The following is a 26987-nucleotide window of genomic DNA, read 5'->3' as shown; positions in this document are numbered from 1 at the left end:
GATTAGCTGGCCCCCGTTCTCCGCCAGGCCCACCAAAGCACACACTCCAGTCCTCACTGCTTCACATCCCAGGGCCCGGACTTCTGACCTGAGCCATGTGAGTGATGATAGCCGGATTCCACTCAAGGTTTCAGTTGGTATTTATAATTCATATCAAGAACTATAAAAAGGCCAAATACATTTAGGGATCTATGTTTCAAAAGGCACATTCTGGCGCAAAGTCGTTATGTTGTTGCAACCAGCGCTAAAAAATGAATGCGACCGACAGCATCCATATACTAATCTTGCTTGCGCCATTCTCGCCCGCGACGAGATGAGGGATTGATGGAGCAAGTAGGTGGAATTTCATTTGCATATTACAATACTAGCGCACAGTATGCACCAAATTCTAAAACAGTAGAAATATACTTCATAAACAAGTTGGGGTTCAGACAGAAATAAAAGCTATATTGTTTTACACTACTGCGTCAGCGCACAACCGCAAACATGTGCTACTTGATACATAATGTCCTTAGCATTTATTAATATTCCGTATGTAATCACCATACTGTTGCATTTTGACAAGCAACATGAAAAGATTAGGATGGTTTGGTTCAGTCAAATCTGATATGTAGCACATGACCTAATCCTTTGTTAATAAAGCCATTGATGCATAATCTTCCCCCACCCCACCCCCCCGCTGTTCACTGCGTGTGAGTTCTCCAACATATTGCTTTGTAATGCATTGCAAACCCATAAGGTTGAATAGGTGCTAAATATTTATAACCATAATCTCCGTGTCATGCCTAGTTGACATTTTACAACAGCTACCCATTTTGTAGACACGTGGGCATCGTGGCCGGCCTTTTTACATTTTAACATTGTTCTTATTTCTGGGTTATTGGGATCTTTGCAGCGTTAATAAGCTCTCTCATAACAGCCATCATAATGAAACATATACAGTGGTCAAAGCCACTTAAAAAAAGTAGACCTCCAAAAATTGGGAACCAGTTGAACATTGGGGTTATATTTTACAAATGCTTACACAATATTGATGCTGTACAATCAGAAAGTCTTTCTGAAAATAATATTTCCAAATATTAAAAGACATGATACTTGATTTGTACATAAAAAATAAAAAAAAGTAGTGATACTCAATACCTCTTAGTATTTTCAAACATGGTCCACAGCAAATAACGCTAATTATTATAAATCATTTCATAATGTTAAAAACAGTAGAATCAGAGAATGCTGCATGGACACGTGAATTCACTTCAAGGCATTGCCACTTCAAACAGGAAAGTGTTGCAAAGATCTTGCTCTGCTGGGGAGGAGGGCTAAAACCTGCTGCAGAAATCAAAGGATGCTCAGTATATTCAAACTCATAAAAAATGTGTTTTATTTAAACGCAGTAAGTATTATCTAATACTACAGAACTGATTTTAAAAAAAAACACGTTGCCGTTGGATATTTAATATTTTGCTCTTTAAAGAGAAGTGCCAATGTAAGTTTTCATATCAGTACAAAGAAATACAAAGACTCCAGTCATAATCTTCAAGATAACTGTGCAATGTCATTAAATGAAAAAACAAAAACGTGGTCTCTACTGTAGATGTGAAATGAACTGTGGGGATTCCTGCGACATTGCTTTTGAAAAGAACTCTTTCCCTTGATGCCCCGTGGGTATTCTGTATGGTGACGCACATCCAGGCAAACTGCTCATATTTGTCCTATGGAAGTGACATATCCATTCCTCTTGATCCGCTATTAATGTACAAATTAAACATAGTACTGTATATCTAGGTGGTTAAACTGCCACCAGTCAAATTGATCACTTTGCTAACCAAATACAGTAGTATATACTGTAGCACTGCGATAGAAAATTAGCCATATTATCAGACTCATTAACTGAAGTGAGTCTTTTTAGGTGGGGATAAATCTTACGAAAACAAAACACCACAGGTCTGGTAGGCTTTAACAAACTTACTTCGTGTTCATTTTTTGACCAAATATAACTTGCACAGTATTAGCAAAATTCACCAAAACCCTTGAAAAATTTACCAAATGTTGCTAAACTATTTATAAAGTCATGGATATGCATTTGAACCCTCATAAACATTCTGTCTCTCTTAAATAATATTGCTACTTTTCAAAAAGCACAAAATGGCTACATTTCACAAATGTGTAAAGATTGTATCTATATAGGCATTTATGGGAAACACTTTTATTAGTTCATCAGATCACTTTTAATTCACTTGTCCGCACATTCACGTCTCAGACAGGTCTGCAACTCTGCTCTTCCCCATTATCTCGCAATAGTGCTTCCACTGCATCCAGGGACTCTGGGTAATGACATGCAAATAAGCACTAAGAGTGAGTTTACGTCTTTCCCACTTTTCCACGGACCCTCCTAAAGTAACAGCCACTAACAATTTACTGCACCCTTTTGAAGGGGATTCCTGCAGGGCCATTTCCAAGGACACAATCTAACTGCTCAGATAACAGAACATTCACAGAGAGAGCCAATTAACTGGGTACACTCTTTAAAGATAGAGGATATAGCAGGAGGCATATTAAAACAGCCCACAAGAGAGCAAAAGTAACATCAAGAGATTAATTGTTGGTCCCCAAAACAAAAATCAAAAGTAAAGAAGTTGTCAGACTCATCTCTAGCTAGAACCCCAATGGGAAGAGGTAAGAAGGATCCTACAACGCCAATGGCATATATTGCATAGTGACAGTGATCTATAAGGTGTTTTTTTTAATGAGTAAGGCTATGTATCAATGTGAAACGCTGTTGAATTTTTCCCACTTTATTTTAGCAAAGAAACAAGAATCCATTGTCTATCTGCCAACTAATTCCAAGCTAACATTGTATTGATCCAGACTAATCTTTCTTAAGCTTTTCAATTCCGTGTTTCAATTCTCCTATACGATGGTGTTAACAGACAAGCAAGTGGGAATAAAAAAAACAGGCCTACAAATTCCTGTGACCACACCCCCCCCCCCTTATGGGTTACTAAACTTATAGAAGGGGTTAATGTCTGGGGATGACCTTTAAGTATTAAATGTGTACCCGGGTACCTTACCGATGGGAGTGATTCTTACTTGAATTTACCAACACGGTTATGCTGCTACATTGCGTCACTGCCTCACCTGAATACAGATGTAGGCTGTTATATTAGACTCTTATGTCAATGTATTTACATAGTCATGCTGCTACTTGTATACATTAATAGTTGTGCACTTTGGCTCCTTATCATAGGTGTAGGACAATGGTTCTTAGTGCTGCTGCTAGAAGTTGATTTGCCTGCCTACCACTCGCGCGAAACCTGCACTGCAGTCCGAGGCGTGGCCATGAAGACAAAATCCTGTCTTCTCAAGAATTGTGTGTGTGGTCGCGCTTCATCGCTCGCGCAGTCGCGCGCTCTATGTGCGGCCTCATAGAGAAGAGCTAAGTTGTTCGCGCACGCCGTCGCTATAATCGCAGCCTAACTCCCTCTTACCTGTTCTCAGCCGGCTCTTCGGCGAAGCGTCGCCATGACAAAGCGGTGCGGAGTCAAATGGCAACGCAACGTCACATGACACCGCCGAAGCCAGAGAGCTGTAAGGAGGGGTGGGGGGGGGGGGGAGGGCGCGAGCAAGGTTGGGCGGAGAGCAAGTTTGCGCACCCCTGGTGTAGATCACCAGCTCACAGCAAAGCTGGTACCAAAAATAGTTCAGGCGTCTCCTGAATTATATGTTAAAAAAAAAACCCAACCTTATATAACGTTCATGTAACGTATAACGAATATAACGTTCAGCCTGAGAGCTACTTAATGAGGACACGGTGGTCATATGTAGTTCTGGATTATTCACTGTCTGGGATTTGGGGGTGGGAACTGGTTATACCGACTCAAACACTGTTTTAGACATATCAGAGAGAATAACCAGGCCGGTGATAACGTTTCTCTGAGGAGGAAGGTTAACTAGCATCGCTCTAAGGGCAGGTCCATAGAAGGCGCAAACGCTCGTGACCGGGATAGTGGCGTCACGTGCGCCTGTACTTGCCGAGATCTGTGTCCTGCAGGGTCGTGTGATGGGGGGGCGTGCCCGTGACATCACGTGAGCGGTTCACCCTCATTGGTTGAACTGCGCACGTGACCCAGCAGTCACACGGCAAATTCAAACCAATTTGTCTCCTCACGCATCGGCCGCCTCGGCACTCACGTGCGAACTATGGACATGCGCAATGGCCCCCATTAGTTTGTATTTGGCACGAGTGAACGACTATGGACGTAGCTGAACTCGGGGTGCTCCACTCCAGTCCTCAAGCCCCCCCCCCCCCCCCAACCGTCAAGGTTTCAGGATATCTCAGCTTTAGCACATGTGGCTCAGTCACTGCTTCAGCACAGGTGGCTCAGAGGCTCAGCCTTTGATTGAGCTACCTGTGATGAAACTGGGACTGAATGTGCTACCTGTGGTGAAGCTGGGATTGACAGAGCCACCTGTGCAGAAGCAGGGACTGACTGAGCTACCTGTGCTGAAGCAGGGACATCTTGAAAACCTGACCTGTTGGTGGGGGGAGGGGGGGCTGAGGACTGGAGTTCAGCTACCGCAGCACACGTGCGGCAATCTCTGTCACACGCTTGCCTTCCCCTTGTCCGCGTGCACATCCGAGCCCCTCCGCCAGGCGGCCAATCATAGCCCGGCAAGTACATCACCACAATAGAGAGGAGAGAGAAAAGAGAAAAACCCCACCCGCGTAGTACAGTACACACATAGAGAAACGTGAGTACCAGAGACCACGTGACAGCGCGAGGACCAATCAGGAGGCAGAGGTTGCGCGAGGACCAATCAGGAGGCAGAGGTGGCGCGAGGCGGGCTTCGCTTGCAGTGCCGGGCGATGTGGAGAGCAGTGCAGTGCAGTGCGCAGGGAGCTGGCTGCAGGAGCTGTCACCGCTGTCTCGGGTCCTCGGTGTGAGCTGGGGCTCAATAACTTGTTCCTTGCGTCACCTCACCATTGCTTTAAAAAAAAAATCTCTCTGTTGAACTTGATATCCAGAATTGGAGGACCAGACGCGCTGTTACTCAACACCCCAAAGTCTCCAAGGGGGGGAGGGGGATTCAGCTTCTTTCCTGTCACTGCGTCCTTCTTTCTCTCACTTCTTTTATTCCTACCCCCCACCCCCTCCCCGGTGGAAATCAGATTCGATCATCTATCTGCAGACACCGCTCATTAACGCGGAGATCCAATACATCTACTGGGTTACACGGCAGCTTCTTTCCTTGTGTCTTATCTTGTGGGGGGTATCCCCGGTTTTACCGGCGGTAAAAGATGGGGGTGAACGCTGTCCACTGGTTCAGAAAGGGACTGAGGCTTCACGATAACCCGGCGCTCCGGGAGTGCATCCAAGGGGCCGACACCGTCAGGTGTGTCTACATCCTGGATCCGTGGTTTGCAGGATCGTCCAATGTGGGGATCAACAGGTGGAGGTAAGGACCCCCCCCCCCCACCCCTCTTTGACTTTGGGACGTGTGTGTGTGTGTGTGTGTGTGTGTGTGTGTGTGTCTCTCTAGTGTAGTGCACTGGATACATGTAATATCAATGGCAAGAAACTGAAAGTCACAGGAAGAATTATGTACTCGTAGCAAAATCCCACCTGATGTTCAAAAAGTCTTTTGTATTGAAAAGAGCCATCACATTGTACGGTGATCACAACAGGGAAATTGACTTGTGATCCAGCAATGTGTGTGTGCAGCATTAGTACATTGAGCAATATTAATATTTAGGATAGAACAGTATAATACACAATTAGAACAATAGCCTGTGTGTAGAGAGAGATCGTGATTTTTGTAGATGGACACCGAGGTGTACAACAAAATACCAGCACTGACCACAAAATTAGTGGGGGTGGAAAAGGTTTGTGTTTATTAATCCATAAAACAAGATGTATTCTTACCAGAGTTTAGAAGAAAATCTAACATACTGACACCATAGGAAAGACTCAATGTTTCAGCCCAGCAATATCCTTTTGTTACAACTTAAAGGGTTAATAGATGCTCATTTTGTTCCCCATGGGCTTTTATAACTAGTTATCTGCCATGGTCTTTGGGTTTTAAACTTGTGCCTTATTTTATTGAATGGATAGTGCACACCAAACCCATATTAGAACCTGCACCCTATTCCAGACTATGAACCCCATTCCTTATTAAAGAGCATCCTGTGGGTAAAATGTGGAACTTTTTTTTCTTCCTGTGAGATGCGTTGGGTATGGTAACTAATATTCTTCAGTGTTTTTTAATAATTGCATGAGGTATAATGTGGTACTTTTAACAACTGTTTTCTGGAGTTCAGCATTTCAGTTAAAGTAGATACTGCCAGAATGGGTTAATTAAATAAGGCATTGTAAGCCTCTGAGGTAGTCTTCCTCTACCTTATCTAATTTATGTGCTGATTTTATCCCCATTGTTCTTGGTTTTTGTTTTACCTGTGATGTAATTTTGTAAAGTGCTGCTTACACAATTGAAATACAATTATACATACATTCATGAGAATGGACATAAGCCCAGACGTACCACTCTCCCCCTGCTGCCTGTGTTATTCTTGGTGCTGGAGAAGGGGACATGTGGTCTGTTATGTAAAAGGTGTAATTATAGCTCAGTATGCTTATGCATCCTTGACCTTTTTGCTGCTATAAAGACCTTCATCAAATAGCTGCCTCTCCTGCCTGTTTTTCTTACTTTTAAAAAAAAAAAATTAGTTGATGCACAGCGATATGCCATGTTAGGTGGTCACGGTGGCGCACCCACACCACCGCACAGCCCTCTATTGGGCAGGCCCGAGTGGCTGTGTGTGGGCGCGCAAAGCACTGTGACGTGTCCGCTGGCAGGGAGGACAATAATTTTGTCTTATGCCGCGATGCAGTCACGTGGTCGGCGCACAGCCAATGGCAGGGCACATATGCCCGTCATGGCCCCGCGTTCCCTAGAGCTCCCCTACAGACCGACGATCGCGGCAGTAGTTTCGCGTGTCTAGCAGGGAGGACTGGGGCCGTAGACTAAGGCTGCGGCCAGGTTGAGGAGACGCGCTCACGAGGCGTGACATCAGCGTCTGCCCAAGCAGAAGCGATTGGCTGTCCTGCTTGAGGATGTTACATTGTGTAACGACATTACTTTCATAAAGCAGATCCAAAGCTTTGTATTTTCACTGCTTACATGTGCAGAGTAAATTTTAACTATACAAGGAAACCCGACCTTTTAGTTACAAACACATTTTTGTTTGCTTATCACTAACGCTGCTTTTACTCGTATTGAAAACGCCCAAGCAAATGGATCATATATATATCTTCAGAGTGGAATGTAACCTGCTCGCTTATGAGAATAATGCAGAGTTCAGGGTGGCTGCTACGGATGCTTGCGTCCGTGCGCGCCTCCCCTGCATTGTCCTGCAGCCCAACGATCTGTTCAGGCTGCAGTAGTTGGGTCGTGGCGTTTGGGGACGGGGCGAATGTGTCACAGAGCTGGGTCGCTGAACCAGCTCACGTGACGCGACTGCAGCCCCAAATATAATTTTTGGTTGTAGCGGCAAAATGTAGCGGCGTCAACGCTGCACTTTGCCACCGGTGGAGTTTTCAGTTTCAACACTCCCACCGAACAACCCGAAATTGCAACGGAAGTGTGCGCGCAAGTTGCGTAGCAGCCACCCTGAAGACGGCCTAAGGGAAAATTAGGTGCGTTTCATTGAACAATCCCAGTAATATATTTAAAATGTACTGAGGGGAGGTGTGCTCACACCAACATAATCCATTAATGTAAAGTATGTATAAACGGCACTGCGTTGGGGACCCCTGTTATAATGTAAAAATGCATACATTCTCTAAATGTAGAGGAAATGCACATTTACTTTAAAATAAGACAACCTGATTTTTATAAGCTTCTTCTGTCCTCGTGCATTTTGCTTGAAATCCACGTATGTTTGGTGGCCAGAGCTAGCCAGCTCTGCGTGGAGCGATCTGTGACGTTCTCTTTCCGGTAACAGGGTACCCTCCACCTGCGGACCAGAGACGGCTCTCTCCTGCCCTTATGTTTTTAAGTCCTCTAATTGTTGAAGACATCAGTAATACATACAAATTGCTGTAAAGGAATTTAAATCAATATAGTTTTTAGTGGTCAGGAAAATCCTTAACACTGGATCCTTGCCACATCCAACTTTAATAAATGGCCAATGTTTTTTGTGAAGGTTGAATCTTTTTGCAAATAAAAATGGTACATTTTGCCTGGGTTGTCAATTTTTAAAGAAATGGCTCACACCTCTGCTGAAAAATAATGTAAAACTGTGACTTTCTCATCACCTTATCTATCTTTGTTCTGAAACAAACGTCCATACATTTATGCATTATCGAAACTCCAAAATACACAGCTAAAACATGTATTAATTTAAGACTGCAGCCTAGTCTACTCTAAGCTGTGCGTGTTTGAAGCACTTAAAATAATATTGTTGAAGTTGAGACTTTTCTTTTCTTTTTTAATTGAATGTTTAATGTGATTAAACTAATGTATTCTATTACAGAGCACATCTTCCCCCAGTTGTTGCTTTTTGTAGCATATATTTTAATGAATTGTATGTGAAATTGTGTTGATATGAAATGTTTCTGTAACCTGTCTCACCTTTAAACTCAGATTGCCAATATCCGTGTATTTAATCTAACATGTCTATGGATTATTATTATTGTTTATATGTAAAGCGGAAGCCTATTTCGCAGTGCGGTACAATGAGGTGAAGTTCTATATATTTGATAAACTGTTAAATACAAGTGACGACAAACATACAGATACAAAGAGGTAATGAGAGCTTGCAATCTAGAGCGACGGAGGGAGAATGTTGAAACAAGAAGGTTAAGGTGGCTGCTTATTGTAGGGTTGGGTGTGGCTCAGGTCGGAATATGGCCCAGAGTCCCAAAGATGTTTATCGGGGAGGGTAAGAATGCAGAGTAAGGCTGGGCTATTCGCTAGTACAGAAGACCGCTTTAAAGCAGATTGCAATAACTATATAGTATTTGGCATGATTGATAACCATGTTAGAAAAATATATGGATTGATTAACATTTTAATGCACAGATTTAGATCTTATTCACCATTCTGCTGTGTCATGTACAGCATTCATTATGAATTAAACTTGTCTGGAAACAGACACAAACTAACACCATACCAGAATAGGACATTCAAATTGAGGTGTAGTGATGCTGTAAGAAGATTATGTTTAAATGAATCAAAGGAAGGCAATAGAGCGAGACTTCTTTTTTTATAAACCACTGCAAGAAAATACCTTTCACAGTTTCATAAAGGTCTGTAACAGAGCTGGGATTAGCCTTGATCCTATATGTCCTGAATTCGGTGCCATAGTTTACGAATCACAGCTATTATCTTTGCAGGCTAACAAGTTTCATATTGGGGAAAAAAATTGACATGCATGAGTGCAAAACATTTAACCTGTTATTAAGTGCTCCTCCTGATATAAAGTATGTTTAGTTAACTTATCAGCTGCCAAAATTCGAACTGTTTCATGATACAAGGAACATGCAATCAATGCGGTTTTCAAGTGATGGGTATAATCTAGATTTTAAAAATGCAAAATACAATGATTGCTTCTTACAAATATTGATGATGAACTTTTTAAAAACTATTAGTTTTTCAAAATAAATACAAAGGTATTGCATTGAGGTATATTAATACTGTTGGTGTCGGAATATCGGCAGCACCCAAGTACCACTGATAATAGCCATAATAACTGTGAAAAGAATACCAATAGAAGTAGTACCTTTTAAAAAGGGATTTAGAATTAAAGTTATAAATGAAATAAAAATATGATTCAAGCAAAAAGATATTTTAATGTGATAGTGACGCCAATAAAATAGGTAATGTAACGGGTAGCAGGGATCACAAAATATGTAACCATCATAAAGGCATCCATATCAAAATATGGCGCGCTCCCGCTCAGCACTGAGCCTCTACAGCCACAATTAGAGCGGCTTTAGTAGGGGCTCGCCTACACTTCCGCAAGCGCGTGGAAGCGTAGGTCTTAGGGGAATTTAGAATTCCCCCGCTTGCCGGCGCGACAGGCCCAATGAGGGCGAACCAGCTCCGTGACGCAATTGGCCCGCCCCCTGACGGAGCGCCGGGCAAGCAACTGCAAGGCCAGGGAAAGCACCCGCTTTAGCAACTGCCTGTTGCTAAATCTGTGAACAACTTTGTTTTATTACGGACTATTTTTTTTTTAGAGACTTTACACATTTAAAAAAAAAAAAAACATTTTCCCCAGCCTTCTTGGAGGTTTTCAGTTTGGTAAATGTTAAACTATAAAATGTGTTTACAGCGACCATCTCCCACATTTTATTTTGTCTTCATGTTGAGTCTGCTTTAATCTATGGTAATGAGACATTTTTCACAAGTGCGGGCTTTTGCACTTTGTCCCGCCCTTTGTGCCACAGTTGTTCTCCAAAAGATGCACCATTTTCCGGATGTTCTACAAACAGATTCAAGAACATAGGTCAGGACATTGGTCATGAAAGAGGGGGTCTAAGGTGACTCCAAAGAATTTATGAAGTCAGAAAGTGGGTTTTGTCATTTGCCTTCAATTCAACAGTGAGTAAGAAAGTCTACAAATATTTGACTTTCAGTGGTAAGAAGGGAAAACTTGGAAATCTAAAGTTAGCTGGTGAGAGGCAGTGGTGAAGGTGTGACAATGGACCAGTATCTCTTGTATGTTTTGGATAGAGGAGAGTAAAAGACACCTACAAAATGAAGCATGTGTGGAAGAATAAATGGTCTGTGATCTCCTAGTGTCCTACTAATGTTTAGGGTCACAATTGTTGGCTTGCTACTCACTTTAAGTTCTGTGACCGTCGTGTGATTTTTGGGATGCCTACTCGTGTTCCCAGCTGCTCTTGGGGAGCTGAGGGAGCTTTTGAAACTAAATAACACTATATTCATCTTGATTTTTGATAGAAAGGATGTCACTCTCTGAATCATAATCAACGATCTTTGACCAAAATATGATTCCTTTAGCCGTTAAATAAAATTTGCCATACATGTTTAAAATAAAAATGTGTGAGTTTTGTATTTAAAGCTGGGGTGGAGTTTGTGTTGCATTGGAAAACAAAATGCTTCAGGTTGTAAATCCTTATTTAGCTACATTTCTGTCTAAGTTTATTAGTTGGGCTAAAGCCCATGGTAACATTGTCTTTTTATTTTAACTCGTAGCATCGTTTAAGGATACAAAAGGAAAATATTGAAGTATGGGTACACGGTGTACTAACGCAAGCTGCCAAGTAGATCATTGTACAGGGAAGTAGTCCCTGCCCTTTACTGGTTGCTAGAGCGATGACCTACTTTTATGAAATTGCCTTTGTTGCTACAGTACATGGTGAAAGTTTACACAATTCAAGAAAACAAAGGGTTTGTAGTGGTGATTTTTATCTAAATCTGGGCATTGCTGCTTGTTGAAGGTAGCTACTTTGGTGCATTCAAACTGGCTGAAAATAATACATAATTGTTTCACTCTAAATAGTCATTCCTGGCTATTACCTAGAGCCCTCTCTGTTTTTATAATCTAGTCCACAAAGGACAAATGGGTAAGATTTTTAGAATCTGTATAGATTTGTATAAATCCACATTTTAGTGTTCTTGCAAGAGCTGGCACACATTATTTGCTAGCTTCTTCTAAGGTCTGACAAACATATAATGCTCCAAATGCAAGTTCTAGCACCCACAGTATTAACATTCTGAAAAGGAGCATTTTGTGTGCTGCATTTTTATCAGTTCAAACAGTGGAACAGGAGCATAGCTACAACTCCAAAAAGGCCCTGCTAAGAAGAAAAAGGATTACATGACAACAGCCAATCGGTACAAAGGATCAGAGTAAAGCTACCTGCAGCTGCTCCCTGTTCACTGGGATAAGATGGCGGTAGTGCCTCCATCTCTTATGTCACCCACTCCCCTGCCCCCTCACATCTCCCTTGTGAAACACTTGGGTAGTCAGCGCACTAAAAAAAACATGAGCTTTGTATGTCAGAACTAGGGTCTTTAAATTTGATTCTATAGGAAATGGGAAGATAGTGTAGGTTTTTGCATAGTGGAGCTGTGAATACCAACTAGGAGAAGGTTGCAGTAGTCAAGGCGTGACAAAATGAGAGGGAATTGGATTTTAATTGCGTCATGAGTGGGAAAAGGACATATCCTAGCGCTATTTCTGGAAGTGGAGACAGCAGAACTTGGTGAGGGAGTGAATATGAGGAATAAAGAGGGCAGACTCAAAGATGACCCATAGGCAGCAGGCTTGGTGTTGATAAGATATTCATGTTGTTGACCGTGAGGGAGAGTTTGGGTGTAGCAGTGGGCAGTATTCATTCTTTTTTGGCCATTTTAAACTCCAGGTAACGGTGGGACATCCAGGAGGAGATTGCGGAGAGTCCGTTGGTAACATAGAACAAGCGGGGGGAGAGGTAAATGTAGGTATCATTGGCATAGAGATGATACTGAAAGACAAAAGATTGTATTAGTTCACCAGGAGAAGAGGTGTAGAGTGAGAATAGCAGAGGGCCATGAACCAAGCCTTGTGTGACCCCAACAGAAAGAGGGAGTGTAGAGCAGGAGACACCAGCGAAGGAAACACTGGAAGAGCAGTTGGATGGATAGGACGTGAACCAGAAGAGCGTTGTCACGGAGGCCAGTAGAGTTGAGATTGTGCTAGAGAAGGGGATGATCACCAGTGTTGAAGGCAGCAGAGAGATCTAAGAGAATTAGTAAGGAGAAGTGACCCTTGGACTTAGCTGTGAGTAGGTCATTGGCCACTTGTTAGTGCTGTCTCAGTGGAGTGAGAGAACAGAGAGCAGATTGCAGAGTTAGAAGAGAAAGTGAGTCAAGCAGGAGAAGAGAAATAGAGAGATTGGGTCAAGAGAAGGTTACTTTAGAATAGGGGAGTGGATGTTTTTAAAGGAAGATGAGTGTGCCAGAGATGAGGTTTAAAGGTGATTTGCGGTAAGGCTCTAGAATGCCAGAAAGGGAGGGAATAGGATCAAGGGGGCAAGTTTTGGGGTGAATGATGAGCAGCACAGAGACCTCATACTTGGTCACGGCAAAATGAGCTGAGGGTGGATTTAGGTGTGTGAAGGGAGGTAGGCAGTGCGTGCGGAGTCTGACATGATATCTCATATTTTTCCATCTATATCCCTTCATGTCCCGGTCCGACACTTTCAGCTGCCTCCAGTCTGCTTGTGGGTGTATTTGCAATGAATATATATCACTGTCCTAGTAAATGGATCACTCTTGAAATATTTAGCTTGTGATCCTTTTATGCCGGGGGAGTGCGCAAGGCCTCTAAGTCCCTTACCTTGTCACCGGCAACTTCTGGTGACGCGTCGCAATGGCAACAGAGTCAAATGGAATGAAAAGGTATGGGGGGAGAAGGGGGGGGGGGGGCGCAGACCATGTTTGTGCACCCCTGGTTTAGAGGAACCTTTTAGTTGAAAGATTTAAAAATAAAAGAAAATTCACGCATACATTTTCCCCTCTACATGGCATGCAATCATTTCTGCGTTAATGACCATTACAAGTAAATGTTTAGTTATACATCAAATGCAAGTCATTTTTAGAAGTACTCTGGTTTCCTTCAGTCCGAACTGTACATATTACTATATTGCGACTGTGACAATATTGTTTCAGGCTTGTCTACTTGCCACCATACTTCCTTTACGTCACAAAGGCATCACTTTTACAAGACCATGTCTGGTTATATAAACGAATGCTTTAGGGTCACACACAGAAAGCAATCTTAAATGTTAGAGAAGACTTTTTATTTTATTTAACAAGGGACTTTTTCTTTGTTTCTATATTACAAAGAAGAATGCCTTGTAAACCGCAGTCGCACTCACGCTCACACTGTTGTATAGTCATATGGGTACAGAATACTTGTAACTTTGCTGTTTTTTCTGGAACTGCAAGAAGATTACATATACTGTAGATCGGATTTAGACAGCTTTAGATGTTATGTACAATTCTATTTTGACCTAGAAACCATGCATGCAAGTTTAATTTGTACGTTAAGACTCATGTTTGTCAGAAGAAAATAAATACAGTACTCTGAAATTGAACAAATGGTGCTGTATAACAAGTATACACCACTTCTTTTCAACCGCTTCTTCTTGGAAAAAATTACATGTAACAAAGCATAAATCTATAGAGCACCACTATGCTTACATTGTTATTGCGCGTTGTACATGTCCCTTCAAACCTTTTAGTCAGTAGGTATAGCCAATATTAGAAAAAATATATAGTTGAGGTTTTTGTCTGACGGTGTGGAAGGATAGAGAAGGCATAATAATCTGACTAGGAGAGTAGCTGCTGTATTTATTGTCAGGAGCTAGTAATGTTTTCCTTGCGCCCTTGTAGTCATTCACATCCACATTTGTTTTACATGTGAAATTTACTTCAGTTTGAAATCCGCAGTCTACTAATTACACACAAAATTGTATACATTACGGTGTCATTAGCCCGGTCCAAATTATTTGGAAATAAAGATGTTTATGGAATTTGAGGAGCTGTCTAACTTTTTATTTATTTTTATTTTACTTTCCTTTTTTCTTTTTTTTTTCTTGTGGATAATAAAATTCTTCATGCTCTTTGTCCAAGCAGTATGTATCACCATACCTGGGACTCCTATGGACTATGTTAAGGGAACATTTGTAGATCTCGACAACCATTTCTATTATGTACCGGGTGATGTTGTTCAAAGTTCTAGTAGCCTCATCGGCCCTGGCGGAAAGTAGATTAGTTGTAGGTTGTAATGCTTTTTTTGTTCCAACATTATGGTTCTTTTAGAGCGATTAAATTATAGTGTATAGAGCTTTCAAAACATTCCAGTATTCTTCTTCTTTAAGTTTTCAATGGGGTTTGAAAGCCATGTAGTGTCATCTGTGAAACATTAATGTTAGTACCCAAAGTGGTATCTCAATCTATAGTGAAGCAACCGTATGATAGAGATGTTTAATTGCAGATTGCTTTCAAACTTACATCCAATACATATTACAAGGTAATATCAGAGAGACAGCTTTTGATAGTGAATTAATAGTCATGTCTTGTTCACAAGCTTATATATTTTTTTTGTGAAACATGTAATGTAAAAGTATTTGACAAACTGCAGACCAGGTAATACAATTCTTAGCTGATGAGCGGATCATTAAATAAGTGTTTTTTTTCACAAAGGGCATTATTCAAATCCAAAAATCAGACTGCATGCACTGTCGTGTCATTAATAAAGTTGTAGATGCTGTGGAGCAGAAGTTTATGCTCCCGAAAGTACATTAAATGGGTTTGTAGGTCAGACTGTTCTTATTTACAGGCTTGGTGAATAATTTCAGGTTGTGTGTCACGAACGCCACACCTGTGTGCACATGACTTATGTATGGGAAAACCTGCAGCCATCCAGCTAACTTCCCTCCCTGCAGGGCACTCAAAACGAGCTATACATATCCACAAAAAATATCATTACACCTCAGTTACACTGCCACCACCAGGAATAATTTAATGCCTCACCCTCAGGAGCTCCTGGCCCTCTGTTGACTAGATAAAGATGCGATTAACACAAAAAACCCTATATAGCAAAATGTGTCTCAAAATGCGGCTAATCTCTTCAAAAAGGTACTGGGTTCAATTAGTGCCCACAGACAGTACTTATTACATTTTTAATTTTAATATACGTAAAGTGGTACAGTGCATGGTTACAGTAATTAACAGAGGGCATTTAATCGCCTCACCCCTAGAGACAAAACGCGCGAGCAAAAAAAAAAAAACTGTGGATACTTGAGAGAGATACATACATACAGGCATACCCCGCATTGACGTATGCAATGGGACCGGAGCATGTATGTAAAGCGAAAATGTACTTAAAGTGAAGCACTCCCTTTTTCACACTTTTGATGCATGTACCGTACTGCAATTGTCATATACGTGCATAACTGATGTAAATAACGCATTTGTAACAGGCTCTATAGTCTCCCCGCTTGCGCACAGCTTCGGTACAGGCAGGGAGCCGGTATTGCTGTTCAGGACGTGCTGACAGGCGCATGCGTGAGCTGCCGTTTGCCTATTGAGCGAAATGTACTTACTCGTGAGTGTACTTAAAGTGAGTGTCCTTAAAGCGGGGTATGCCTGTACATACATACATACATACATACATACATACATACATACATACATACATATACGTGTGTATAATTGCACAGCTTTTGATTTCTATAAACCATCTTTATCACATTTTTGTTCTCAGTTGGTGAAAAGCAATTCTTTAACAATGTTTACTACTTTATGTCATCAACTGTATCATGTACTGTAGTTTGAATAATCCATGGCCTCTGAGTTAGTTCTTTGTCTGTTGTGCTAGCTACCGGGTTGTAAATGTTCGAGTATTTGGTTAATGTAGTGTTATTTAGTAAAGAAAATATATAGTAGGTATACAGTATGTACTCTAATTTAATTGACACAAATGTTGATTTTGAAGTAATTTTGACTCGCCAAATACTGAATTTCAAAAGAAATTTATGAACGCCTTTAATAAGTCTTTATATTTACTTATCTAATGTAACTACTTTTTTTTTATTTTATTTTTTTTTTAAGATTTCTACTGCAGTGCCTTGAGGATCTTGACGCTAATCTGCGGAAGTTAAACTCCCGGTTATTTGTGATCCGTGGACAACCTGCCGATGTATTTCCTAGGCTTTTCAAAGTATGTATTTTTTTTTATACGCCTCCCTCTTAATACAAGACTGTTTATTGATGCATTTTCTTTTCAGTACTACATAAGAAGAAAAAACAATTGATATATATTTATGTGTAATTCCATCCCTACGGTTACTGGGAAAATGTAGTCCTCAAATCGATTTTATTTTCTATGATTGTACAGTATGTCTTTCCTACGGCCAATTAGTATAAAATAAAAACAAGAGTGCAATGTACTATTCTTTCATATTTTCTTGATCTTTAAATAGGAATGGGACATTTCAAAGTTGTCAATTGAATACGACTCTGAGCCATTTGGAAAGGAAAGAGATGCAGCAATTCGGAAGCTTGCAAGTGAGGCTGGAGTGGAGGTCATTGTCCGCATTTCACATACATTATATGATCTGGACAAGTAAGCATTTTCATTAATAATATCGCTGTTTGAACCTGTTACAGCGGGATTTTATATAAAATGGTATTAACATGTCGTTGCAGCCTTAGGCTGCGCTTATAGCAACTGCGACGCAACGTCGGCAAAACAAATGCATTGCCACGTCTTGTGCGCGTATAGTAAGCACGGCGCAACGGATTGGTTGCGATCACTGGAAGTCATCTCTATTTGATTTTTTTCCAGCGACCGTCGCCGTCACTATAAGCGTAACCCAAACCTGTTTACTCGCCCATTCTCTCGCTGGGAATTTAGCAACACTCAAAACCAAAGATTGCAGGTCGCTGTGTGTTTGTATATATGCTTGTGTGCAGAATATCACAATGAAACTCACCCGAGGGGACAATGAAATATGCTGCATCTTTGTCTGTGTGTATGTTTATATAATAATATATATATTTTTTGTAACTTTTTTATATTTCTGCATATTTTATAGGATCATAGAGTTAAATGGTGGGCAGCCACCTTTGACTTACAAAAGATTCCAGACATTAATCAGCAAAATGGAACCGCTTGAGATTCCGGCAGAGACCATCACTGCTGAAGTAATGGAAAAGTGTACTACTCCTGTGTCCGACGATCATGATGAGAAATATGGCGTTCCTTCCCTGGAAGAACTAGGTATATTACTGTATAGTTATTGGTAACTCCGTTGAAGAAAAAAATAAATGTGGGTACTAGGATCAAAATCTCTTATGACATAACTGTATAGTCAACAATGTCAAGTAAATGGCATAGTACATGGAGCTACGGACATCTAGAAATCCATATTTACTGAAACAGGTGAGGTAACTACAGGTCAACAACTTATTCCAGTGTGCACAACACTCTCAATTTAAAAGTAGTTTTCTTTCTACTGGTTCATGAATGTTTGAATCAACACAAATCGTGTCCCCCAAACGCTTTAATAAATTATTCCAAATGCTTCTGCTCTCCTCCAACATAAGGTTCATCTATATTGGTATAGGATACTTGGGCTAATATCTTCCTGCTGCCGAGTACCCATTGCATTTTGTGTTGAGGATTTTGTCTGTCCCATGTGCAGGTTACTTGCCTTCTCACCAGTTCATGACTCCTCCGTTTTAGGTTTCCCAGGCTAACAGTTGTGTGTGTGTTCTTCTTGGTTTCGGGATTTCTTAATAAAGGTTCTCCAAGTACCATTTTTAGAGGGCTGACGTTCTCAATAACATGAATTATTTCATTTTTTATTAAAATAGTGCACACATTTGAGCCATTCGGTTATATTTTTGTGGCCATCTTTTTATTTTCTACTGCACAGGCTCTGAATGAATTCTAAAACCCTTCCCTATTTGTTTAAAAATAAAATAATATAAATATATATTTATTATTTATTTATTTATTTTATTTTCACTTAATTAAGCTCATGTTAAAAATGAAAGAAGTATATTGGCAGCCTATAACTCCCCCCCCCCCCCCCTGGTTTCTGCTATCATACTTAAAGAGGCACCCCTGGGGACCATTTTTGTTTTTAATAGGTTTGAAGCAGGGGGTCTCCAGAGCTGAACCTCCTGGGAACCCCTGCTTCCCAAGATACGCGGCTTTAAAGCTCCCGCGGCTTTGCAGCTTCCTATTGGCCCACGTGACATGGGACATTTAAACCGAGAGATACCGGCACCCCTTACGGAGGTAACTATCTGGGGAAGCAGGGGGTCCCCAGAGCTAAAATGAATGCGGTTCATCTCCGGAGACTCCCTGCCCCAATCCTATTTTTTTTTTTTTTTTTTAAATACAAAAAATGGTCCCTAGGTGTGTTCCTTTAACTACAATTTTATTTCTTGCTGTTTGGCTTTGCAGGGTGGTACAAATCAGATTAGCACAATATCTTCAGTTTATACATGGTTGTGTAAACCCGCAGTATACCAAGTAAACCTTATGTAAAAATGCATCATTATGGACAATTCACTAATTGTATACAGATCCGAAAATCTGTAGGCTGAAAATATTTTACTTAGTTTGCCTACAGAGATATATTTTACATAGATCTAATCTTTATGAACTGCAGATGCCACAATCACATTTTATTTTCATTTTATATTTATAAATACTGGTCTAATTGAAGACTAAATAGATTGTTGGTACCATCAATTAAGATGAGGTTAAAAACTAAAAAGGGATAAAAGCGTGATTTGTTCCACCATTTAACCTATAAGACAATGCAATGGTTATTTGCTAATGTGACCATTGTCTGTGTTGGACGCTTGTATTTCCTTTAAAATGTCTCTCTTAAAGCTATATTTTCCATCTACATTTTAATTTTAGGACGTGGGGAACACCAGCATACCATTTGAAATAAAATAAATCTTTAATTCACATTATTTCGGTGGGCACAGATAAAAAATGTCTCCATGTGATTGCTCTTCAACACTGCATCACAAGGACAAACTTGAGGAGACTATTTTTCTTACTGGCACACATAAATGATTTAGGGGCTGATTCTATATGTGCCGAATTGGCCAATCAGGCAGTTTTTGGCTGAAATTCCCAATTGAAGTCCATGGGGAATTTGGGCTGAAAACAGGCAGATCTGCCCCTTTGGCCCAGGTATAACGTCTAAAGCTTACTTGAAGTTATTAGTTGGGCAAGACTTAATATACCAGAGTATAGGAGGCTGGTTAATACATTTATTACCTTATCTTTCTTGGGGAAAATCATATAGGACTGGCATCCTATGTAATTATCAAGTCGGGCAAATCATTGCACAGATAAATTACTTTTCTGGTAGCTTGTTGATCTTAGTTAGCCAATACCATAGGTAGTAAATGTATTAACGACATACTACTTGTTCCAGATTAAATTAGGTTTGTTTGATGCTTATGAAGAGAAAAAAGATTTGTAACTTTCAAATCCTGAAGAGTTAAATTATTTGTTTTAGCATTATTTATTTATTTTTGTCCTGGGTATTATACCAGTTTAGGTTCCAACTTTGTACATCTATTGTTGGTAAACAATCTCTTCTGAAGATATTATTATTAAAATAGTCAAACTTGCTCTATATCCTAATCCTTACACACCTTGAGTTTGAAATTTTGTTCGCGTGCATCATTTTACCAGAAATTGAATTGACCTCGACTGCTAGCAACAAGGAGTTGAAGAATGTGTTGATCCATATCAAGGACCTTAATCAGTTTAACGACTGTTCTCATGCTTAGCAAGGAATATGTATATTTGATTTGCACTACATATATTCTGTGCCACTGTAGGTATACAGGTAAGAATAGTATCATTGTTTATCATCCTTTAGGCTTTGACACTGAGGGTTTGCCGTCTGCTGTTTGGCCTGGAGGAGAAACTGAAGCTCTCACTCGTCTAGAGAGACACTTGGAAAGAAAGGTAAACTTATAGTATTTGGAAAATTGTGTTGTATAACAATGTGTAAGCATTATAGGGGGAGATTGTGCATAAACTACCATTTAACCCTCGATCATAGATATTGGGCTTGTGAGTCTCCCATAATAAATGTTGCAACATTAGGCTGCGTCCATAGAAGGACAAGCAGCGCTGAGCCCCTGCATCCTCAATGAGGATGCCTTGAGAGGTGGCTCACGCGAGCGTCCGCAGGCGTGCTGAGGCTTTGGAATTTTCAGCCGACAGCCAAGATGTTTTTCAGCGCGCTGTCGGCTGAAAACATCCAATCAGCCTGAAGCAGCGTCAACATCACGGCGCCGTGACGTTGACGTCAGTGCGTCGCGGGCGATTGGCCCAGCGACGTCACTGCCCCGCCTCCAACCACCTCCCCCGGCTCCCTTCGCGCACGCTGGCTCGCCTGCATGTCAATGGAATTGCGTTGACTTCAGCAGGCGAGCCTCAGCGTCAGCGCGCCTCCGCTCTGCTGAACCTTCTATGGCCCCGGCCTTAGTAAGTGCAGCTTGTTGTTCATGAAATAATGTAACATTTCGTAGCATAGTAAGTTACAATGGAATATGTTAAATTAACCCAGAAACCAATATAATATTTATTTGTATTTATTAGGTTGTTTCGTACAATTATTAGAAACTCCAAAGAGTGGGATATCTTGCACTTCATAACTTTTGTAAGTTTTAGTAAGGCACATTACGTAGGGTTTTAAAGATTGGACGAGGGATTATGTGCTCTAAGGCCTTGTTCAGGGTGCTGGCTTCGGAGGGAGGGCGTGCTTACGTGCAGGCGGCCGTCCGAAACAATGTATTTTAAAGTTAATTGTGGTTGTCAGGGTAGCAGCTGCCCTGTCTCCGAAGTACGGAGTTGACGCTGGCTACATTTTCAATAAACAACCCAAGTTGTTTTTTTGAAGCTGCAGCAGCGTCACTGGTACCTCGGCAGCCAATGAAATCATTCTTGGGAATGATTTCAAGACACCAACTTCGATCCCCAAGCTGCTGTCTGTAGCCCCACCTCCTCCCCGCCTCCTCCCCGCCTCCTCAACTCTTGAAAAAGTTTGCTGGGGAGGATGAACACACATCGCCCAGCAGACTGCCGCCCGCACTCGCGAACGCCCGCCCTCCAACGCCTGCCTCTGGCACCCTGAACGAGGCCTAAGCTCCTATATTGGATATGAAAATGGCTATTATGAGAACGAGAAGTTTGTGGAAAGATTTCCTAATAAAACAAGAGCTTACTTGATCCCTTAAGTTCAAGAAACTTGCCATATGTAAAGTGTAAATCTAGAAAATTGTTGTGCAAATGGCACAAGATGCAAATAAATACAGCGCTTGAAAGAGCAGTTATGAACAGATTTTGGTGGAAAAAGAGAAAATTTAAATAAGTAAAATAGAACGAGAGGCTGTAATGCTTGCAGTGTCTGACCAACTTTTCTGCTGGGAATTAACTGCAACGATTTGATTCATTTTCTATTGTAGGCATGGGTAGCAAACTTTGAAAGGCCTCGCATGAACGCAAATTCACTTCTTGCAAGTACTACTGGACTTAGCCCCTACCTGCGGTTTGGATGTTTGTCTTGCCGTCTTTTCTACTTCAAGTTAACAGATTTGTACAAAAAGGTACATTTAGTGTGTGTGTGTGTGTGTGTGTTATCAGCGCTACAGTGCTCACTTAATATGTAGAGGGTCAACCAATGTGTATATTATTTATTGAATGTTAATATTCTTAGTGAAGTATGATTAATGTTCACTAAAAATAATGTATAATGTAAATGAAAACAATTACAGTATAATAAAAGTGGTGCAAACGTGAAATAAGAATAAAAACTGAAGTCAATATAAACAATATATTTTTTAAAAGGTAGGGGAACCTGGAGACGTAGCAGCTTCACATGGAACTGGAGTTCCAAACAGTACTAGATAACAAAAACAGAAGCGCGTGCTCCATAGCACAAATATTTAATAAAAAAGGGAAAAACTCTTCGGCAGGACGAAAACATTCAATATGAATGGAACAATTAAAATATTACCAATGGTGAGTCCTGTGAGCAAAGTCCTGTTGAATGATGATTTGATTGAATGTCCCACTGTAATGAATGGTTCAGATGGTGCAAAGATGAAATATTTGTGCATAAATCCAAATAGGAAATTGAGAATCGATGCAGAATGATAAACTCCATGGAGATGTTACAGGTAGGAGTATGCCCCCCAAATGATAGCTGTAATAGAAGATCCGATGTTTAAGTGGGTCCTGAGGCTGAAAACCTTCTCTCTAGCACAGAGGATAGACATGCCTCTAAGGTGTAATCCATGTTTCACAGCAACTGTGATCAGCTGGGGACTTTGAAAATGTAAAAGGAGCGCTCTGCAGAGCATCTGAAAGGAAAGGCAAACTTCAACCAGTCGTGCATGCTGTCTATGAAACCAGCATGAGCACTCAGTTCTCTGGAGCTCTAGGTTATCCAGGTTAATCGCGGCTCTAGAATGGCGAGTTTCTCCCAAAATCCTCACGCCAGGAAAAGTTGGCATGAGGCTGCTGAGACAGCGAGACGGAACTTAGAAAAAAAATGCCTTTTTCCTCCATCGCACTGATGCCAAGAGTCTCCGGAGCTGATATCCATTTAATATCAGCACCAGAGACCCCCGGCATGAATCCCATACAATAAAAATGCATTTACAGGAAACTTCATTACCGTAGCAGCTAATCGCTAAGGCAATGAAGGGGTTAACCCCTCCCGCTACCCACCACGGGCCAAATACCCCCTGCTACCCACAATAAACACTAATACCCACCTCTTCTACACTCACATGATTGATACCAGAGATCGCGGGTTTCCTGAAGTCCTCAGGTGGTCCCCGTGGTTGTCTGTGGGCCCTCGGGTGGTCCCCGCAGGTGCCCGGGAATCCTCAGGTGGTCCTAAAAGGTGTCTGGGGTCCCTTGGGTGGTTCCCGCTGGCCTGTGGTACCAATTCTGTGGCCAAATTTTTTTCCCACTACATTAAATTAAATACACCCTTTCTCCCCACAACACATACAGTACAGTAATGGGCAGGTATGGATAATAGTTCATTTACCCATTATAAAATTAAACAGCCAGCATAAATAAAGTAAATAAATCTTTCTACTTACCCCTGCCGCCATGAAGTGCGTCCTCATCAGCATACTTCAGGTCCATGTTCTCCGATGCCAGCAAGAATACATGAAAAAATACAATCTAATGGCCCCTAACCCCTTAATCACCTTAGTGGTTAATAACCGCTATAGTAATTAAGGGGTTGTCCCCCGATTACCCCCCCCCCCCCCCCGGGAGGCCTAACCACCCACCCCGGGACCACTATATCCACCCTGTACCCATTGATTGGCATAGTTGTACATCATACCCATATAATATAAGCCACTATAGCAGCCAATGGTCACCCTAATAAAAAAGCCTCAAGGCTAAAAATACACAATAATAAAATATATACACAAGAAACACCCCAACAATAAAATAACTAAAAAGCCTAATAGTAAGCCACATCAATAACTAATCCATCTCCAAAACCACACAATAATCAAAAAAATTGTTATTCCAAAACATAAGAATACAATTCAATAAACACTTAGCCAAGCTAACTATTCAAGAAATAAAACCACTAGCCAAACAAGCAATTCAATACAGGAAGCAGGGGGTCCCCGGACCTGAAATTAATGCGGTTCTCCGGAGACCCCCTGCTCATCTACACTAGTATTACATTTTTTATTAAAATACATTAATTTCGACCGAGATTTGCGCAGGGAGAGGCCGCTCTCTGCAGCTGAAATAAATCGCTGGGTAAGGCCTTATCAGAGAGGTGATCATCACGCCTCTAGCTACTCACCCGTCTTGGGAATTTTGCTATCACAGGTAATCAAGACTTTCTGAATACCGTGATAGCAATGCTCAAAAAAGGCGATTTAAATGGCCCAGCGATGATTTTTTTTTATTTATTATTATTTAATTTTTTTTAATGAAGGCTACTAGCAAAGGCCCTACGGGTTTTCATCCTGACTCTGAATTTTTCACATTTTATTAAATTTTTCTGCTATGGAGCATGTGCTTTGTTTTTTTTTTATGTATAACAGACAGACATCATTCTATATAAAAGTATTGATATGCATTTGCAAGGACCCTGTATGCTTTGCTGTACACATTAAAAAGGATTTACAGCTTTATTTTCCTTTTTTAAGCAATATGTTGCTGGATCCTCTGACAAAGAAAAGGTTGATTACTTGTAATTACAGTAGAACCTTCCCAAGCCCCACCCCACCCCACTCCTCCCTGCTCTGTCCCTGAGATACTTTTTAGTAAAGTTTAAATCTCTTTCCAGGGGAAGCAAAATGGCTGCCAAATCCCATGGGTCCCGAGGGCCAATAGGAAGCCCCAACACCATTGGTTGCAGCTTCCTATTGGACAGCCATTTAAATCCCCCTTTGAAAAAACATAAAATAACACCGGTAACCTCACCAGTAAGAAAATAAAGCGGGTTAGCTCCAGGAAACCCCCCAGTTTCCATCGTTTAAAAAATAAATAAATAGTGTTGGGGGTGGGGGGGGGGGAGAGAAATGTTGGAATTGCTGCATTACACCGATGTTCCATTTAAGCAAATGTAATTGAATCCAGAGCTACTGAACGTACATGTAAGCTCTTCGAGGTAGGGACTGTTTTTCCTAATGTTACTTTTATGTCTGAAGCGCTTATTTCCATTATGTGTTATTTGTATTTGTTATTTATATTATGTCACATGTATTATTACTGCTATGATAAAGATTTACATACATACATACATACATACATACATACATACATACATACATACATGTTATTAAATAATGTATTTTCTTTTTCGCTGAACATTTTATCCAGGTAAAGAAGAATAGCTCGCCGCCTCTCTCGCTCTACGGACAGCTCCTGTGGCGGGAATTTTTCTACACTGCGGCGACAAACAACCCTCGTTTTGATAAGATGGATGGGAATCCCATATGTGTTCAGATTCCTTGGGATAGGAATCCAGAGGCTCTGGCCAAGTGGGCCGAAGGCCGAACAGGCTTTCCTTGGATCGATGCGATCATGACACAGCTACGTCAAGAAGGGTGGATCCATCATCTGGCACGGCACGCGGTGGCTTGCTTCCTCACCAGAGGGGACCTGTGGATTAGTTGGGAAGAAGGAATGAAGGTAGGCTTGTTTTCTGAAATCTTTCAGTTTCAAATTTTGTACACACATGGATGCGATAAAGGTATAACTAAGGCCTATTTCCCCGCTTGGGGTGTGTACCCTCAGAACCTACTTGCATGGAACCACACCGCCCTGTCAATCAAGAAACACTTTATTATGGACTCCAAGTTAACATGCCTTGATAGAAAATATAGGCTTGTGAAATATATTCAAAATGTCAAAGGGTTCTTAGTATGTATAGTTTGATTTAAATTAACAGAAACCTCTACTGCTGTATGTGGTCAATTTTCATTTTGTTATCCTAAATCGTCCTGCAGCTTTTTCCTTCTCTTTCTAATCGGCTGCATTTTCAATTAGAAAACAGTTACTATTTTTATCATGCTTTAAAAAAAAATATATAGACTTGATCAAATATTCAGGCGGCAGGTGCCTTTTTTTGAGTGACGAATGATGAAAGTGCCAATTTCCATTTTGCAGTTGAGCCCTCCACACTTTGGAAGAAGCTTTGGGAGGTATAAAGGCAAATACTAATGCAGCACGTTCATTCTTTCACTCACAATTATTATTTGAACCTAGTCCGAAAGATTGTTTATGGTCCCAACGGTCTAAAAGTATCCGGCCACTCCTCCTTCTCTTACCGTGCCCCCAACAACTGGAACAATCTACCTGAGGCTCTTAGAGCTGCCACCAGTCTAAGTTCTTTCAAAACTAAAGCTGTCTAACATTTTTATGTGGTCTGTAACTTACATACGCCTATAACATATTTTATCTTTAACTGTTCATGCAATGTCTTTATATATTATGTATAACCCTGTTCATTTAATATCATAACTCTGTCCCCAGGACATACTTGAAAACGTGAGGCAACTCTCAATTTCTTCCTGCTAAAACATTTTAGAAATAAATAATATCTCATGCACAGAGTAATATTCTAAATAATGCTTTTAAGTCCAAGAATAAGCATAATTTAGGTCTGTGGATATAAGTTGATAATATGAATCATTACTGTCCTCTTACTGTAGGAATAGTTAATACCAGGCCAGAGATGCTACAAATGGACCTGGCTCACAAGATCTGTTTACTGTATACTGTATGCGTATACTCCTTTTCATGTAACCTAGATATTTTTCAAATGAGTGCAACTGGCTTACGTTTATGTTGTCCTGGAAAGCTTGGCCTTTATGTGGCACTGCGGGCTTTAAATGACCTAGGAAGGGGACATGGCGGTGGCCCG

General features: G+C 41.0%; 1 protein-coding gene across 1 annotated transcript in view; it reads left to right on the top strand.

Annotated features, from left to right (window-relative positions):
* Positions 1-4864: 4864 nt before the first annotated feature.
* Positions 4865-26987, top strand: part of CRY1 (cryptochrome circadian regulator 1) — a 31523-nt gene continuing 9400 nt past the window's right edge. The window contains exons 1-7 of the mRNA XM_075602252.1: positions 4865-5454; positions 16630-16738; positions 17001-17143; positions 17616-17800; positions 20442-20530; positions 22036-22176; positions 25442-25753. Of these exons, the coding sequence (XP_075458367.1) occupies positions 5297-5454; positions 16630-16738; positions 17001-17143; positions 17616-17800; positions 20442-20530; positions 22036-22176; positions 25442-25753 (1137 nt within the window). The 5' untranslated portion in view covers positions 4865-5296. The remainder of the gene's footprint in view (positions 5455-16629; positions 16739-17000; positions 17144-17615; positions 17801-20441; positions 20531-22035; positions 22177-25441; positions 25754-26987) is intronic.

This window comes from Ascaphus truei, chromosome 5 (genome assembly GCF_040206685.1).
Source record: "Ascaphus truei isolate aAscTru1 chromosome 5, aAscTru1.hap1, whole genome shotgun sequence".
NCBI lineage: Eukaryota > Metazoa > Chordata > Amphibia > Anura > Ascaphidae > Ascaphus > Ascaphus truei.
Note: the sequence above shows the minus strand (reverse complement) of the source record. Positions and strands in the feature narration are given on the sequence as shown.